Raw genomic sequence first — 15,463 nt, forward strand, 5'->3', positions numbered from 1 at the left:
CGATTCCAACAGGGGAGTTCAATAGACTTTTTCTTTTTGCCCTTCGCATTCAAGCGTGGGATAATGTGCCAGGAATCACCTCTCAGTCAGCGACACAGGCCTTGACTCGTACCCGACACCGCCTGCTCCGCAATCACGAGATCGTATGGTGGCCACACATTATCAATCATAGCGCGCGAACTCAGCAGTTCGTAAGACGAAGTACACCAAGTCCGGTCCACGTCGTGTTCGGTGACTGACACGGTGCACGCTCAATCCAGGCAAACTGCCACGACACTGGTAATTTGTTTCGTTCGGCCAAAGCGGTAACAGGCCCTGAGGCTCCGCGTGTCTCATCTAAGGATCAGGAAGGGTTTTATGTTCCTTCCTGTTTCACATGCCAAGAAGGAAACACTATCGTCTAGTGTCCGTGCCGCGTCAAAGACACCACCAACTCCTAGATATCACAATTATTCTTAATCCTTCTTCTGTCGTCCTACGGACTTGGAGTGTGCCCTGCATCTCACAGCGCTTGCACTCTGACAGCTTGACGATCAGCTTGTGGCGGCACCCTAGCAATAACGGCCTATCATCCACCTGCGGAGCCGGTCTAGCCTTCTTTCGACGTGCCGCGGCGCTGGGCTTGAATCAGCACTGGGTCAGATTGTGGCTGCTGCACTCCGTTCATCAATCGCCATATTAATAACTTCGCCATCTGGCACTACCGGAAGCTGGCCTTCCTTTTTACTCCGGAGTCCGCTATCCTCTCGCGTTTACCTCACGTTGTCGCCATAACGTCGCGCGCGATCGCTTTTCGACTTCGCCCCAATCCTCCCGCTTCGTACGAGCCGCCCTCGCCCCAGTCTGACCGTTGGATGCTGCATCTGGCTCAGCATCGGCAGTCTAGTTTGCGACCCGTCTGAAGTCAACGGCACCGAAAAGCGCTTCTAGCCATCATGGCTCCTCCTCCGGCGACAGCGCACATGGCGACAACGACGCTCAAAGTCGAGGGCATGACATGCGGCGCGTGTACCTCCGCGATTGAATCGGGCTTCCAGGGCGTGAAGGGAGTAGGAAATGTGTCAATAAGTTTGGTGATGGAGCGGGCTGTCATCCAGCATGACCCCGAGGTCATCACCGCGGAAGAGGTTAGGGAGATTATCGACGACAGGGGGTTCGACGCAGAAGTGCTCTCGTCGGATTTACCAATGTCGCACAGCGCAGATGACCACTTTCTGAGCGATTCTGAAGATGAAGAGGAGGAGGCGATCGGAAACACCTCGACCACAACGCTTTCAGTTGGCGGAATGACATGCGGAGCGTGTACATCCGCCGTAGAAGGCGCTTTCAAGGACGTGGCTGGAATCAAGTCCTTCAGCATATCGCTCCTCTCTGAGCGCGCAGTCATCGAACACGACCCTACGATCATATCTCCGGAAAAGCTCGCTGAAACCATAGAAGACGTTGGCTTCGACGCGGAGGTACTGGATACCGTGGCCGCAACACCAGCAGCCAAGAAGAGCAGGAGCCGGAAGCAGCAGAGGACGATGACCACAACAGTCGCTGTTGAGGGCATGACCTGTGGCGCATGCACATCAGCCATCGAGAGCGGGTTCAAGGACGTTGAGGGTGTATACCAGTTCAACATCAGCTTACTCGCTAACCGTGCCGTAATCGTGCATGACCCTTCCAAGCTCACCGAAGAGCAGATAGCAGAGATTATTGAGGACCGCGGCTTTGACGCACAGGTCCTATCATCTGTCGATGGTAGCATACAGCAGTCGTCAACAAGCAACATTCCCGTACAGCTCAAGATCTATGGACTGCCCAACGCTAGCGCTGCTCAAGAGCTCGAAGGTCTACTACGGAAAAGATCCGGCATCACCTCAGCAACTGTCAACTTCAAGTCGTCAAGAGCCACCATTCAGCGAGAGCCTCAAATCGTTGGCCTTCGAGCAATCGTCGAGGCCGTGGAGGCAGCTGGATACAACGCATTAGTCGCAGACTCCGAAGACAACGATGCCCAACTGGAGTCCCTCGCAAAGACTAAAGAAATCCAGGAGTGGAGAAGATCCGTCATCTTCTCGGCTTGGTTCGCACTTCCTGTGTTCTTAATCAGCATGTTCATTCCCATGTTCCTGCCATTCCTCAACTTTGGCGGTATTCGTCTGATACCTGGCCTCTATCTCGGCGACGTCATCTGCTTGGTCCTTACTATACCTGTCCAATTTGGTATCGGAAAACGTTTCTACATCTCTGCGTACAAGTCTCTGAGCCACGGCTCTCCCACCATGGATGTTCTGGTAGTACTGGGTACCTCAGCCGCCTTCTTTTTCAGCGTCTTCTCCATGTTGGTCTCACTCTTGGTCTCCCCACACACCAAGCCGACCACACTGTTCGAAACCAGCACCATGCTGTTCACTTTCATCAGCTTAGGTCGCTATCTTGAGAACCGTGCAAAGGGTCAAACGTCCAAGGCCCTTTCCAGCCTCATGTCGCTAGCTCCGTCCATGACCACCATTTATGCGGATCCCATCGCTGCGGCTAAAGCTGCTGAAGGTTGGGATGTTGCTGAAGAGAAGTCGGAACGCACCTCCACTGATGGCAATGCTGCTGAAGAAAGGGTCATCCCCACCGAGCTCATCGAGGTTGGCGACGTTGTTATTCTTCGTCCGGGTGACAAGCTTCCAGCTGATGGTACAGTCACACGTGGAGAGTCGTATCTCAACGAGAGTATGGTCACCGGTGAAGCTATGCCGATACTCAAGAAGAAAGGCGCACTGGTCATGGCTGGTACTGTCAATGGAAACGGACGTCTGGAGTTCATGGTCACCCGAGCCGGCCGCGACACTCAGCTCAGTCAAATTGTCCGCCTCGTCCAGGAAGCCCAAACGAGTCGTGCTCCCATTCAACGCCTTGCCGACATTGCTGCTGGTTATTTCGTTCCAATCATCATCACTCTCGGCCTCGCAACCTTTGTTGGATGGATGGTTCTCAGCCACGTCCTACCCTACCCACCCAAAGTATTCCTTGATCACGCTAGTGGCGGCAAGTTCATGGTTTGCTTCAAGCTCTGCATCGCTGTCATTGTCTTTGCTTGCCCATGCGCGCTCGGTCTTGCAACACCCACCGCTGTCATGGTCGGTACTGGTGTTGGAGCTGAGAATGGCATTCTCGTCAAAGGTGGTGCCGCTCTCGAGACTGCCACAAAGATCAACCATGTCGTCTTCGACAAGACTGGCACACTCACTGTTGGCAAGATGAGTGTATCTCAGGCGGACATTCAGGGAGGCTGGGGTACTGCTGATAAGAAGAACCTTTGGTGGACACTCATTGGACTTGCGGAAATGGGCTCAGAGCATCCTATTGCTAAGGCTATCGTTCTCTCCGCCAAGGAACATCTCCGCCTCGGACCCGATGGTAACCTGGATGGCTCAGTCGGAGACTTTGAAGCTGTCACCGGTAAGGGTATCATCGCAACGGTCGAAGCAGCCCTCTCTCGCGAGCGCACCCGCTACAAGGTCCTCATCGGCAACACGGCTTTCCTCACTTCCGAAGGTGTTAACGTGCCTGACTTCGTAGAAGAGCCGCTCACACCTGCTGCAAACTCCAGACCTCGAGGTGGACCCCAAAACCGATCCGCTGGTATCACCACGATTCACACCGCCATCGGCAACACCTACACGGGTACATTGAGCATGTCCGACACCATCAAGCCTTCAGCTCGCGCTGCAATTCTTGCCCTTTCTCGTCTGGGCATAACATCCTCGATTGTTACTGGTGATACCTCTGCTTCCGCCCTTGTCGTCGCAGCAGCAGTTGGTATCGATCCCGCAGATGTTCACGCTTCGTCTACCCCCGCCGACAAGAAAGCTATCATCGAAGACCTCCAGTCGCGTGGCCAAGTTATCGGTATGGTCGGTGACGGCATCAACGACTCCCCAGCGCTCGCCTCGGCCGACATTGGTATTGCTCTCTCTACTGGTACAGACGTCGCCATGGAAGCTGCCTCTATCGTCCTCATGACCAACACCGATCTCCTCTCTATCCCGGCCTCACTAGTCCTCAGCCGTGCCATCTTCTTCCGCATCAAGCTTAACCTGGCATGGGCGTGCATGTACAACTTTATCGGTCTTCCTTTCGCAATGGGTTTCTTCCTACCATGGGGTCTCTCGTTACATCCCATGGCTGCTGGTGCCGCAATGGCATGCTCATCCGTCAGCGTTGTCATGAGCTCTCTGCATCTCAAGTTCTGGCACAGACCCAGCTGGATGAAGGTCAGCGTCCTTGATCCTGGTGCGCCGATCGATGAGAAGGAAGCGGAGATGGAGAAGATGGGCCACAAGGGCGTCTTTTCTACTTTCAAGGATTGGGTCAGTGATGCGTGGGCCGCGAGGAGGCGGAACAAGGAGGAGACAAGTTATATGCCTTTGAGGGATATGGAGCAGCAGTAATCTCGTTCACGCGTATTTGAGCAGATGTTGTTAGTATTGGCGTAGCGTTTAGGATACCACCTTTCCTTGGTTCTTTCCCTTGTCTGTATGTCGTTGCATTTCTGTTGTTCCTAATTGGGAGTCCCTGTATATAGCTCTTGACTCCCGATACAGTTGTTCCAATCTCGTATGAATCCAATCCGATCTACGCTACAACAACCTTTATGTCATGTGAAGATCATATATGTTAATTCAATGGCATTACTCGTCAAACTAGCCAACATATAGAAAATCGTGATGCGATAGCCCAGATACTTACCTGAAGCAGCCAAACGTCGGCAGCTTGCCGTGCGCGTGACGAAGTCGCGAAAGCGCGGCGGGCCAGGGTCCACCAATTGGCGTCACAAAGATAAGGCCAAGATGAACAACACAACACCGCAACCGCCTTCCCACTAGAATCCGCCTTATTCGCCCTTGCTCGCTTCGTGGAGCTTACTCGGAACACACATGCGACCGTGAATAGCACCGAATCCCACGTCTCACATCCACCCGCCAGAAACGTCAAACGAGGCCGCTGCCGCCGTTCACCATGGGCAGGAACCGAGCCGTGTCGAATGCGTCGACGCGGAGCAGCGAGCCGCCGTTACAAGTAGGTATGGGCACTTTTTGAGCTTGGCAGGACTGTGCTGAGTAGACGCAGGAGCTGGGGAGTATGTATGATTACCTGGCCAAGGTTGTGCTGTTGGGACCCAGCGGCGCTGGCAAGTAAGTTCGCGATAAGAGCGAAGACATTGTACCAAAACACCGAATAACCAAGAGACAACTATAGATCCTGCCTCCTCCACCGCTTCGTAAAATCCGAATGTAAATCTTACCCCCATCTCCTCTCCTCTCTCCTCCCCTCCCCACCGCCATCAACACCCCCCACTAACACCCTCTTCCTCACTCACAGGGCGCGTCCTCTCCAGCCAAACAATCGGCGTAGAATTCTCCTCCAAAATCGTGCACATCGCCGACCGCCGCCAACGCTCGCCCTCGTCCCCCTCGTCGCGCAAACGGATAAAACTCCAGTTATGGGACACAGCAGGCACAGAGCGCTTCCGCTCCGTCTCACGGTCCTACTACCGCGGCGCCGCAGGCGCTATCCTCGTATACGACGTGAGCAGCTGGCGCAGCTTCGAGCAGCTGAAGACGTTTTTGGATGATGCGAGGGCGTTGGCGGGACCGGATATCACGATTATACTGGCGGGGAATAAGGCGGATGTTGAGGATGGGGGTGTACCGATAGGCATGAGTAGTGGAGGAGGGGGAGGAGGGGGATATAGCAGTTATGCCAGCACGCCCTCGTCGGAATCTGGTCTCCCACCACCCACGCCCTCCTCGCAAGCAAGTCGCACGCCTAGTCTCAACGCCAATCTCCACGCGAGCTACACCGTTGCGCCTGACGGCCGCGAAGTCCCCGCCGAAACCGCCTCTCGCTGGGCTGGCCAGAACGGTATCCCAGTTGCCGTCGAAGTCTCCGCGTTGAACGGAGAGAACGTGGAAGAGCTGTTTACTAGACTGGCGCGCATGATTCTCACCAAGATTGAATTGGGCGAGATCGATCCTGATGATCCGGCCAGTGGGATCCAATACGGCGATTTGGGCTGGGATGATGGGGGCGGGAGTGTGAGGAGTGGGTTTGGGGACGAGGGGGTTAGGTTGAGGAGGAGAGGGGGGAAGAAAGCTGGTGGTGCGTTGGGGGAGTGGGAGGATGTTTTTAGGTTGGGTGGGGGTGGGGGGAGGAGGAGAGGGGGGTGTTGTTGATATTGGAGGGGATGGTAATAGGTTTCTTGGACGGATGGTAGCATGTGGTTTTTCGGATTGTATATGCGGCATACCCCCGGTGTTTCTTTCATGGATATATAGATAGATTGACGATGTAATGTGGATTAGAGGGCCTTTGGGCACATACGAACGAGACAAATTCCTTCAATTCTGACAGCTGCACATAATTACACCTACAAAGTGTTTGGGAATTGAAATCCTTCAAGATTGTCATAGAACTACTTGACGGCATCTTGTTACCCTGCTTTGCATCGACATTCCACCGTCATAGATAATCTCTAACTTCCTTGTCTGCTTGGCTTCATATCATCGATCGACGCAACTCATACGCAGTATATTTCTTCATCCGATGAGTTGTCAATAACCCACATCACTGATGCAGCATCACGTCCAGTCTACCTCGCGTTCGCGCGCTACTCGGGAGCTACATGACGATCACATGTCACCCACGACGTCGGAATTACATCGGGACATTTTTCTCACCCACCTGCATCAACCTTATCAAAGTTCTCACCTCGGGGCAATAGTCGGACGGGCTCGATGTGCAGATTTGGAAGTCAACGGAATTCCGTACCAGACTGAACAACGCGTTATTCGAACTAAAACTTTTTAGATGGTTGATTTAGGTTGGTTGATCCGTAGAGTACCGCGGCGCGGAGGTTTTGTGGTGTGGCCAGATGCGGCGACGTGAAGCCTAGCGCGATCTTCTCGCGCATGCGCGGATCTAAACGTCTGGCGTGTCGTCATCATGGAAAAGGATAATGCATGCGCACGCGATCATGCTGTAAGCCACTCCCCACGCCCATCCGAACTCGATCCAGCAAAATACCGACAGCATCCATCAATACAGATTCCTGCACTCCGAAGAATTCCCACAGTATGTCCCATATCTTGCATGCTGACGCGCTAGGGAAACTCCTGGATCCGCCGTAACGCGTCCGAAACCTCGGCATCTCTCATGTCACAAATTCACATTTGCCACAGTCATGGATGGCACCGGCGGGCGGGCTAGCACTCGGGGGTCGCGTGCCCTTCCGAGGGTGGACGCCCCAGTGCCCTGGCAGTAGCGTGTTAGCATGGGCTTTGTGCGTCACTGGCATGTTCTTCAGATTTCCATGATATAGGCGTGCGTGCGGCTCCGTTTCTGATATAGACTTTCCTCCTCAATTTACACCCCATTCTTACGGCCTGTTCGTTTCTTTACTAGATTTACGACCTCGATTGAAGATTGTCTTTTACGGTTTTTGACAATCATACTGTCGTTCTCACGCGCGTTTAGATCTCTTACCCGCGCTCTCCCCTCGCGACTTCCGTTCGGGACAGCGAACCCGCTTGCGATTGCCGATATGTCGTGGCTCCATCGATTGAATCCCACGCCGGGCTTCCCGCCGCATACGGGACCGTACAAGGTCGGCTCTGTGGATGTAGAGATACCCACAAGCGACCTGGACAGCCCGAGCGCGGATGCGCCTCCTGCGGATCTACCAACTGTCGCTTTCCGCATCTTCTACCCGTGTAAACAGGACAGCAATGAGAAGGCTGTGAGATGGATACCGAGCCCGCAGAGGGAATACATTAGTGCTTATGCGAGGTTTCTGGGGGCAAACAGCGCGTTTGCGAGTGTTTTCTCGTGAGTACTGTGAGATGGCATTTTGGCTGAGTACGATGCTGACAGTTGTCTAGATTGATGCCACAACTACTCTATTACATTTCTATGCCTGTACACCAAAACGCCGAACTCCTCGCTCCCCCACCGAAGTCCGATCGATGGCCCGTTATGATGTTTTCCCACGGACTGGGAGGCACACGGAACGCATACTCGCACATCTGCGGGTCGCTTGCAAGTCATGGAATCGTAGTGGTAGCGGCAGACCATCGCGATGGCAGTTCGCCTCTCGCCATCCACCACACGCCGGAGGAGAAGCAGAAGACGAAGCGCGTCGACTACCGGTCCATTGCGCATAAGGCGAGCACAGAAGTATACGAAGCACGAGACGAGCAACTGAAGATACGGCTATGGGAGTTGGGCATGATGCACGACGCGGTCTTGAAAATCGACGAAGGACGTAAACTCAAGATCGTAGCCCAAGACCAACCCAAGGGAAAGAACCTACTCAGCATGTTCTCCAACATCCTCAACATCCACGAGCCCGGCTCCATCAGCTACGCAGGCCACTCCTTCGGCGCATGCACAATGGTGCAATTCGTAAAATCCGTCTACCACCGCCCTTCCACCCCAACCCCAGGCTACAAACCCCTCTACACCCCCTCCTCAGACTCCAGCCTAGTCCAACAAATCACACCCAGCAACTCCGTCACCCTCCTCGACCTCTGGACCCTCCCCATCCAAAGCCCCGCCACAAGCTGGCTCCGCTCCAAACCCATGCCCTGCTACGATGCCCCCTCTGGCGGCAAGAACCTGCTAGCCATCGCCTCCGAAGGCTTCTACAACTGGTCCTCCAACTTCCGCGAAACGAAATCCATCTTATCTCCTCCTTCTCCCCAATCTTCGAAACACACAAACCAACCTGGTCCCCACATCTTCTACCCCATCGCCTCAGCGCACCTCTCCCAATCCGATTTCGGCGTCCTGTTCCCCTGGGTCACAACCAAGGTTTTCGGCGCAAAGGAACCTGAACGCGTACTGAGACTCAACACACGCGCGATACTGCAGATGCTAAGGGAGAACGGAGCGAGGGTTGCGAATACGAGTGCGGCGGATTTGGAATTGGAGGATGAGCCCGGCCCGGCGAAGGGCTGGAATTTGGTTAATGATACTACGATTTTGAGTAGGACGAAGGATAGTGTGAGGGGGTGGGTTAATATTAGTGTGGATGGGGAGGAGAGGAGGGGGGAGGAGAAGGTTATGAGCCCGTTGGAGAAGGTGGGGAGTGCTGGGAAGGGGCCCGGGGATGCTGTGGTTGAGGGGGAGGCGCTGGGGCAGGTTGTTGAGGGGAAGGCTTGAGGGGGGATGGATGGATTCATGATTGCGATTGTGAATGGAGGGATGGCGTTTGGCATAGCGTTTTTGTTTTTGACTTTGGAGTAGACATACCCGGGTATATAGATATGAGTTTGTAAATGATGATACGTTTCTCAAACGGTCTACTTCCTGACGGTATGCGTGGTTCGAGATGGAACTTATCAACTCAGCATCAACTGTAACATAATGCTATAATATGCCAGAAATGTGTCGGTATAACTGCCATGTTCAATCTTGCGTCAAATACTTTGTCCTGTTCCACTTGAACCTTACTCTATGTAGAGGCCAATATGTAAGTTATCCAAACTACTGTGACTCACTCTTTATATCAAATCATATGTGCATTGCATAGCCTCTGGCCACGCATCACTATAACTCCAACATGCATCAGTTGTATGCAAGAACGACTGAAATTCTATAAGAACTACTTGATCAAGGTAAGAATATCGCTTTCATTCCTCGTATATGCATGCTATAGGCAGTAGTGACTTTAACGTGCATTGTCTTGTGACTTTTGTCCAACGCAAATTCAAAGAAATACATACACCCATGTTGATGGAGATAACGCGTGAGCCAATCAAGGCGCGTCGATAATGAGAGACTAGCGCGGCATCCGCGACATCGAGCACTCGCGGTCAACCATCGAATACTATATAAACCTCACCCATTTCCTCCCATCCATCTTCAGCATCAATTCAACCTTTGATGCCAATTACATAGTTTTAATTATCACGGTTGCAGCTGTCTCAAAGACATATCGCAGCTTCTAGTAGGGTCTAGAAGAAGACTCAGAATTACCTGCACGCGTGCTTCCACAAGGCCGCAGCGGATTGGCACCGGAGGTCTATTACACTCCACGTCATCTACCAGTCCCTTGATATCCATATTCACTGCTCCTCTCTTTTACCCCGCACTTCTGTTGTTGCAGCCTAGAGGTAGCGCGGCACGTATATGGCAAACGCCAGCTGGCGCCTGACATTGTAAACAAACACACGACCACCCCACCTCGCAGAATATCAACTGCAACACCATGGCAGCGACCAAGAACGAAGTCCCCAAGTCCTCAGCATGGCTGCTGGAGAAAGCCCAGAATGCTGCGAAGGCGTCTGGTACCGGACCAGAAGCCGTCGCGAGGATCCTACAAAAGACGAAGGAGCAGAAGGAAGCCAACAACGAGGAGCACAAGAGGAGGATGAGTCTTCTCAGCAAGAAAATGACGGAGCTGGGAGCGAAGCATCAAATGAACCCGTTCAAGAATGCGGAGCAACCTGTCGCGGCGGACACCATCGCCGTCACGCCCAAGATCATCAAGCCAGCGCAGCAGGGTTTAAAGCGTAAGCTTCCAACATCTCCCGGTGCGAAGCCCGTCGATCCGCCCGCTAAGAAAGCGAAGGTTCAAGACAGTCTCCAGCCTCGAGTTCAAGACAAGTCCAAGGCGAAGGAAGCCGTCTCCCAGAAGCCAAAAGACGACACCTCTAATAAAGCAAAAGAGGGTGCTACAGAGCCGAGCAAGTCGAAGGTCCAAGTCCAGATTCAAAAGAAGCCGCAGTCGAACGCCGACACGCATAAAAAGCTAAAGGTTAATACAAAGGAGCTGGGCAAGGCGCCGTCTAAGTCTGCGACTCCGACCCCGACTCAGAAGAAGCCACAGGAGAAGGAGACGAATGAGCAGATCGATGTTCAGAGCTTGTGGAAGATGAGGAAGCAGAGGGAGCCTCTGAAAGGCGAGAAGAAGGACCCTCTTGAGGACGAGCCAAAGAGTGCGACGTTTGCAGAATCGTCGACTGCAGGCGCTTCACGGGAGCGGACGGCTGCTACAACTTCAAGGGCTGCAACGCCAGCAACACCGGCAACGCCAACAAACAACGCAGACTCGGAAATCGTGCCGTCAAACGACCTCTTTGTCTCAGACGATCCGGAAGACAAGTATCCTATTGCAAAGTCCCTCCCAGCATGGTACACCTCCATCACCATCAAAGACCCGCGCATGGAAGCCATGACCAAAAAACGTCCCCTCGCCCTCGTTACCCTCCAATCTCTCAAAGCCGCCCTAACCGACAGCGAGAAGCCCGGAAAAACCCCCTCAGAACTCGAAGCCCTCTACGACAAAATCCGCGACCTAATCCACAAAGCCGAAATCGACCTACAAGTCAACACCGTCCTCCTCCGCAAAGCCATGACCCTAAGCCCGGACTACGGTCTACCCCGCATCTTCAAACCAGGCACAAAGTTCCCATGGGATCTAAAGGCGGACGCGTATCAGTTGTATAAGAGATGGTATAAGAACGATTTGAATCAGGATATACTGAGGGGAATTGTGCCGCATAAAGGAGATAATAGGACGAGTGATCGTCTGGATGATACGTATCGTGCCAAGTTTCCTACGACGGCGAAGTATTATGGGGAGGGCGAGTTGGTGCTCGGGCAGTGGTGGCCTACGCAGCTTTGTACTGTGCGCGATGGGGCGCATGGATCTGCCCAAGGGGGGATTTACGGGGAGCGCGATAAAGGCGCTTACTCCATCGTTCTCTCCGGTGGGAACCCGTACCACGATGTCGATAACGGGGATACGATTGAGTACTCTGGCACCGAAGGCCGCAACGCCACGCCTACGGAGAATACCGCTCATTTGATCAAATCCGCCGAGTTACTCAACCCCATTCGCGTCATTCGGTCTGCTCAGCTCAACAAGAAGAATCCGTACCGCCCGGAACTGGGGCTCAGGTACGATGGGCTTTACATAGTCAGGGGGTATACGTGCGTGGATAGGGAGAAGGCTATGTATAGGTTTAGGCTGGAGAGGTGTGAGGGGCAGGAGGGGATTCGCTGGCAGGGGAAGGGGAAGCGGCCGACGGAGTATGAGTGTAGGGAGTTTAGGCGGTTGAAGGATAAGGGTGTTGGTGTTGGTTGGTAGGATGAGGATGGTGGTAGGGCGGAATGGAGGGGAATGTCGTGTTGTGACACCTTCATGGCAGAAGCTGGACTATTTGGGAGCGTGTCTAACGGATCACTTGTCACTGCGACAGACACGAAGTTTGAAAGGATGTGTGGATGGATGACATGGCGGTGGTGGAGGCGGATATACCGTTGCCTTCTTTCCCTTTCTTTCCTTTGTCTCTCACTCCAGGTGTTTCTCAGGATACCCGTTGTTCACTCTTCAAAAAGAGAGGAGAGCAAACTAGTTAGTCGACGACAGATACGTCTGTTGCACAACGACAGCACATGTAGTTTCCTTGGGGTGTATATAAAAAATAGCAAGTGTTTCTGTATTAGCTGGAGAACATAAAAGTGCGCGCACGTAGCAAAGCGACGCAAAAGCTTGACATGCCATAACAATCACATCTTACAGTTGTTCTTTCCAGATACCCATTGCGTGATTTCGGAATTGTGTCCTGGTTGGACATCAGTCTGGAGTATACATCATACTTCCAGTAATGTAATTACGAAATTTGATATATTGTATACCTTCAGCATACTGTATCAGCTCACAGAGAAACGAATTCATCCATGTATTGAACTCGCCATCACCCGCATGAACAGAGCAAGGAAGAAGAGTCAGGGAAACATGCCGCATTACATTGCACAGCCATATCCCCATCATAGACTACATGTCCATCTCTACAGACACACATATCCGTGTAACCCAACACCAAAATATCCGATACAGTACAAAAACCAACCACTCTACTCATCATCACTCTCCTCCTCCTCATCATCCATCTCCAAATCCTCATCGCTCAACCCCTCGAGGTCAACCTCCTCTTCCTCCTCCTCATCCTCATCCGCCGCAAACTCCTCTCCACCCTTCTTATCATACTTCTCCCCCTCCTTCCTCTTCCTATCCTCCGTCTTCCTAGCCTCCTCGAGCAACTTCGCCTTCTGCTCCCTGCTCTTACGCTGACCCGCCACATACGCGCCGAGCGGACTCTTATCCCACTCTACATCCTTCAAGAACCCATCGACACCCGCACGGTTATTCGGTGCAAACTCAACCTTATTCCTCTTCTCCTCGACCCACCGGGAATTAGCCTCTAGTTTCTGGACGAGCAGCGCGATGAGCGAGGAGACTTTGGTGTTTTTGTTTCCAGAGCTCTTCTTCGTCATGGCTTTGACCCAGCGCTTTAGCATGACGATGACGGGGAGGGCGAGCTCAGGGAACGCGATGTTTTTTGTCCAGAGGATGAAGAATTCGGAGAGGAGTTCGGCGACTTGCTCGCCGATGCCGTCTTGGTAGATGCGTGTGCGGAGGAAGGCTTTGGTTGCGCGGATGCTGATGCTGAAGTCGAGCGCTTTGAGGGTGCTGGGCTTGGGGGGTTTCTTCATCTCAGCCGAGTTGAGGACTTCGACTAGGGCGGGCGCGAGCGGGATGTAGGTGGAGGTTGCTTGGGCGATGCGGAGCAGCGAGCGGATGAGTTGGAAGCGCAGGGGGAAGTATTGCGATGTTGGAATTAGGCGCATGGCTCCGAGGGTGACTTGGACGACGGGGTAGATGAGGGGGCGGAGTGATGAGGGTTTGCCGGACTCTGCTTCGCGGAGGGTTTCGCAGTGCATAGAGATGACTCTTGACCAGAAGTCGAGCGAGTGAACGTACTGCCAGTTGTAGACTGTCTTGTAAGAGTCTTTTGTCTTGTTGGTGATGCTTGTGCGTAGGTGTATCGCGAGCTGGCGGATGAAGCCGAAGCCTGTGGTGTAGCCAACAGTGGGATCGATGCCCCAGAGCTCGGCTGCGGTGTTCTTCATCAGGTTGATACCCTGGATGGTGTGGATTGTGGTATTCCTCGCGCTCTTGACCAGGCCCTGGTATACCTGCTTCAGGACCGCCTCGCGGATGCTTGGGTCCGCAATGACTACTAGTCGTCGCAGAACCAAGAAAGCCGACACTCTTGTTCCGTCGTTGTTGGCACTATCCGACCAGACTGATGCGACAGAGCGGACGACCTCGCGCACGACCTTCTTGAAGGACAGAATGTATGGGAGCATGTGGGAGAGCGAATCCAGGGTCATCTGGAGGGTCTTCGCATCGGACAGGTTCTCAAGGAGGTGATGTATCGAGACGGTATGCGACTTGAGGAGGGGAGTAAGTGTGCGGAACTTCTTCGAGTCGGTAGCAACGCGACTGGTATGGTCAGTGAATATCCTGAAGAAGTAGAGTGATTACTTACATCCTGCCTCCAGCGCTCTCCTTGACGGGCAAGTGATGTTGGAGGACCTTGGGTACTAGGTGAAGAGTGGTTACTTGAACTTGATGGTACACTACATGCTGTTAGTCTTTATCTCATCGTAGAAGTCGATCGACATACCATCTGGGTCGGTTATGGAGTACTTGTATGATTTAGTAGCCTCCGAGTCGTTCATGTGTGATGCAGCGCGGAAGGCCAGAACGACCTCCTTCATGGCGCGCAGGGAATGTTTCGACTCCATGGCAGCCTTCCATTTTTGGATTGTCTTCAAGCCAAGTTCATTGCCCGCGTCTTCCTCGTCGTCGAATGCGCTTTCTTGCGCTTTCTGGGCTTTCTGCTTCTTTCTCGGTGTAGCCTCGTCTTCACTGGCAGACAGAGCGTCAATCTCTGCAAGGTCGGCGTCTTCGGCAAAGTCCAAAAGCTCCGCGTCGTTCTCCTTGAGGTACTTGTAGAACTCGGGGTCCTTCTCCGCCAGTCCTTCGAGCTGCGCCTTGTGTGTGTCTGCATCGTCGCCAGAGTCGCTTTCGGAGCCGGACTCGTCGGTGCCGTCGGGCGCATCTTCCATGTCCTCATCAGAGCCTTCCGACGCATTCTCCTCGACGGGTGTACGTTTGCGCTTGCCGGTCTTGGGCTTGGTCTTCTTCTTGCTCATCTCAGGTATCTGGAATCCGCCTTGGAAGAACTGGTCCATGGACATTTCGCCCAGGTTGTCGTCCTTGGCGCCGTTCGTCTTGGGCTTCTTCGCGGCTTCCTCTTCCAGGTCGTCGGCTTTGGCATTGTCGCGGGCCTTGCGCTCCTTCTTCTTGGTGTCCATCTGCTTCCTCTGCTTGACTTTGGCGACATCCTTGCGGCGCTTGATGACGTCGCCGAGCTTGTCCTTCTGGAACTTCTTGGTCGCCTTGGAGACGGGCATGTCGGCGGTATCTGGCGGTTCCTCGTAGGCGCGAGGGTGTTGTTGGCCGGGCGTGCAGCTGGCGGTTGAAAAACTTGGGCCTCGAAAAAGTTCCAGCGCTAAGGACCCTGCCTGGATCTCTAGCGCCTTCCCCACGCGATGAGCTGCG

The 15,463-nt window shown here is 53.5% G+C and overlaps 5 protein-coding genes across 5 annotated transcripts; 4 read left to right on the plus strand and 1 right to left on the minus strand.

Annotated features, from left to right (window-relative positions):
* Positions 1-935: 935 nt before the first annotated feature.
* J4E84_007993 (uncharacterized protein) lies at positions 936-4,433 on the plus strand (the record flags this gene model as incomplete). Its single annotated transcript, XM_049390571.1, has 1 exon — positions 936-4,433. The coding sequence occupies one exon, from the start codon at positions 936-938 to the stop codon at positions 4,431-4,433; it is 3,498 nt and encodes a 1,165-aa protein (XP_049241672.1).
* Positions 4,434-5,001: 568 nt separating this feature from the next.
* J4E84_007994 (uncharacterized protein) lies at positions 5,002-6,218 on the plus strand (the record flags this gene model as incomplete). Its single annotated transcript, XM_049390572.1, has 3 exons — positions 5,002-5,061; positions 5,113-5,177; positions 5,381-6,218. The coding sequence occupies 3 exons, from the start codon at positions 5,002-5,004 to the stop codon at positions 6,216-6,218; spliced, it is 963 nt and encodes a 320-aa protein (XP_049241673.1).
* A 1,735-nt stretch (positions 6,219-7,953) lies between these two features.
* J4E84_007995 (uncharacterized protein) lies at positions 7,954-9,204 on the plus strand (the record flags this gene model as incomplete). Its single annotated transcript, XM_049390573.1, has 1 exon — positions 7,954-9,204. One exon carries the CDS (start codon positions 7,954-7,956, stop codon positions 9,202-9,204), a length of 1,251 nt encoding a protein of 416 aa, XP_049241674.1.
* Positions 9,205-10,252: 1,048 nt separating this feature from the next.
* Positions 10,253-12,136, plus strand: J4E84_007996 (uncharacterized protein; the record flags this gene model as incomplete). The annotated part of the gene is made up of 1 exon (XM_049390574.1): positions 10,253-12,136. One exon carries the CDS (start codon positions 10,253-10,255, stop codon positions 12,134-12,136), a length of 1,884 nt encoding a protein of 627 aa, XP_049241675.1.
* Positions 12,137-12,906: 770 nt separating this feature from the next.
* On the minus strand, positions 12,907-15,315 carry J4E84_007997 (uncharacterized protein; the record flags this gene model as incomplete). The annotated part of the gene is made up of 3 exons (XM_049390575.1): positions 12,907-14,338; positions 14,385-14,475; positions 14,523-15,315. 3 exons carry the CDS (start codon positions 15,313-15,315, stop codon positions 12,907-12,909), a joined length of 2,316 nt encoding a protein of 771 aa, XP_049241676.1.
* Between the last annotated feature and the right edge of the window lie 148 nt (positions 15,316-15,463).

The sequence above is a fragment of the Alternaria hordeiaustralica genome (genome assembly GCF_023758085.1).
Source record: "Alternaria hordeiaustralica strain BMP 2776 chromosome Unknown scaffold_19, whole genome shotgun sequence".
NCBI classification, from domain to species: Eukaryota; Fungi; Ascomycota; class Dothideomycetes; order Pleosporales; family Pleosporaceae; genus Alternaria; species Alternaria hordeiaustralica.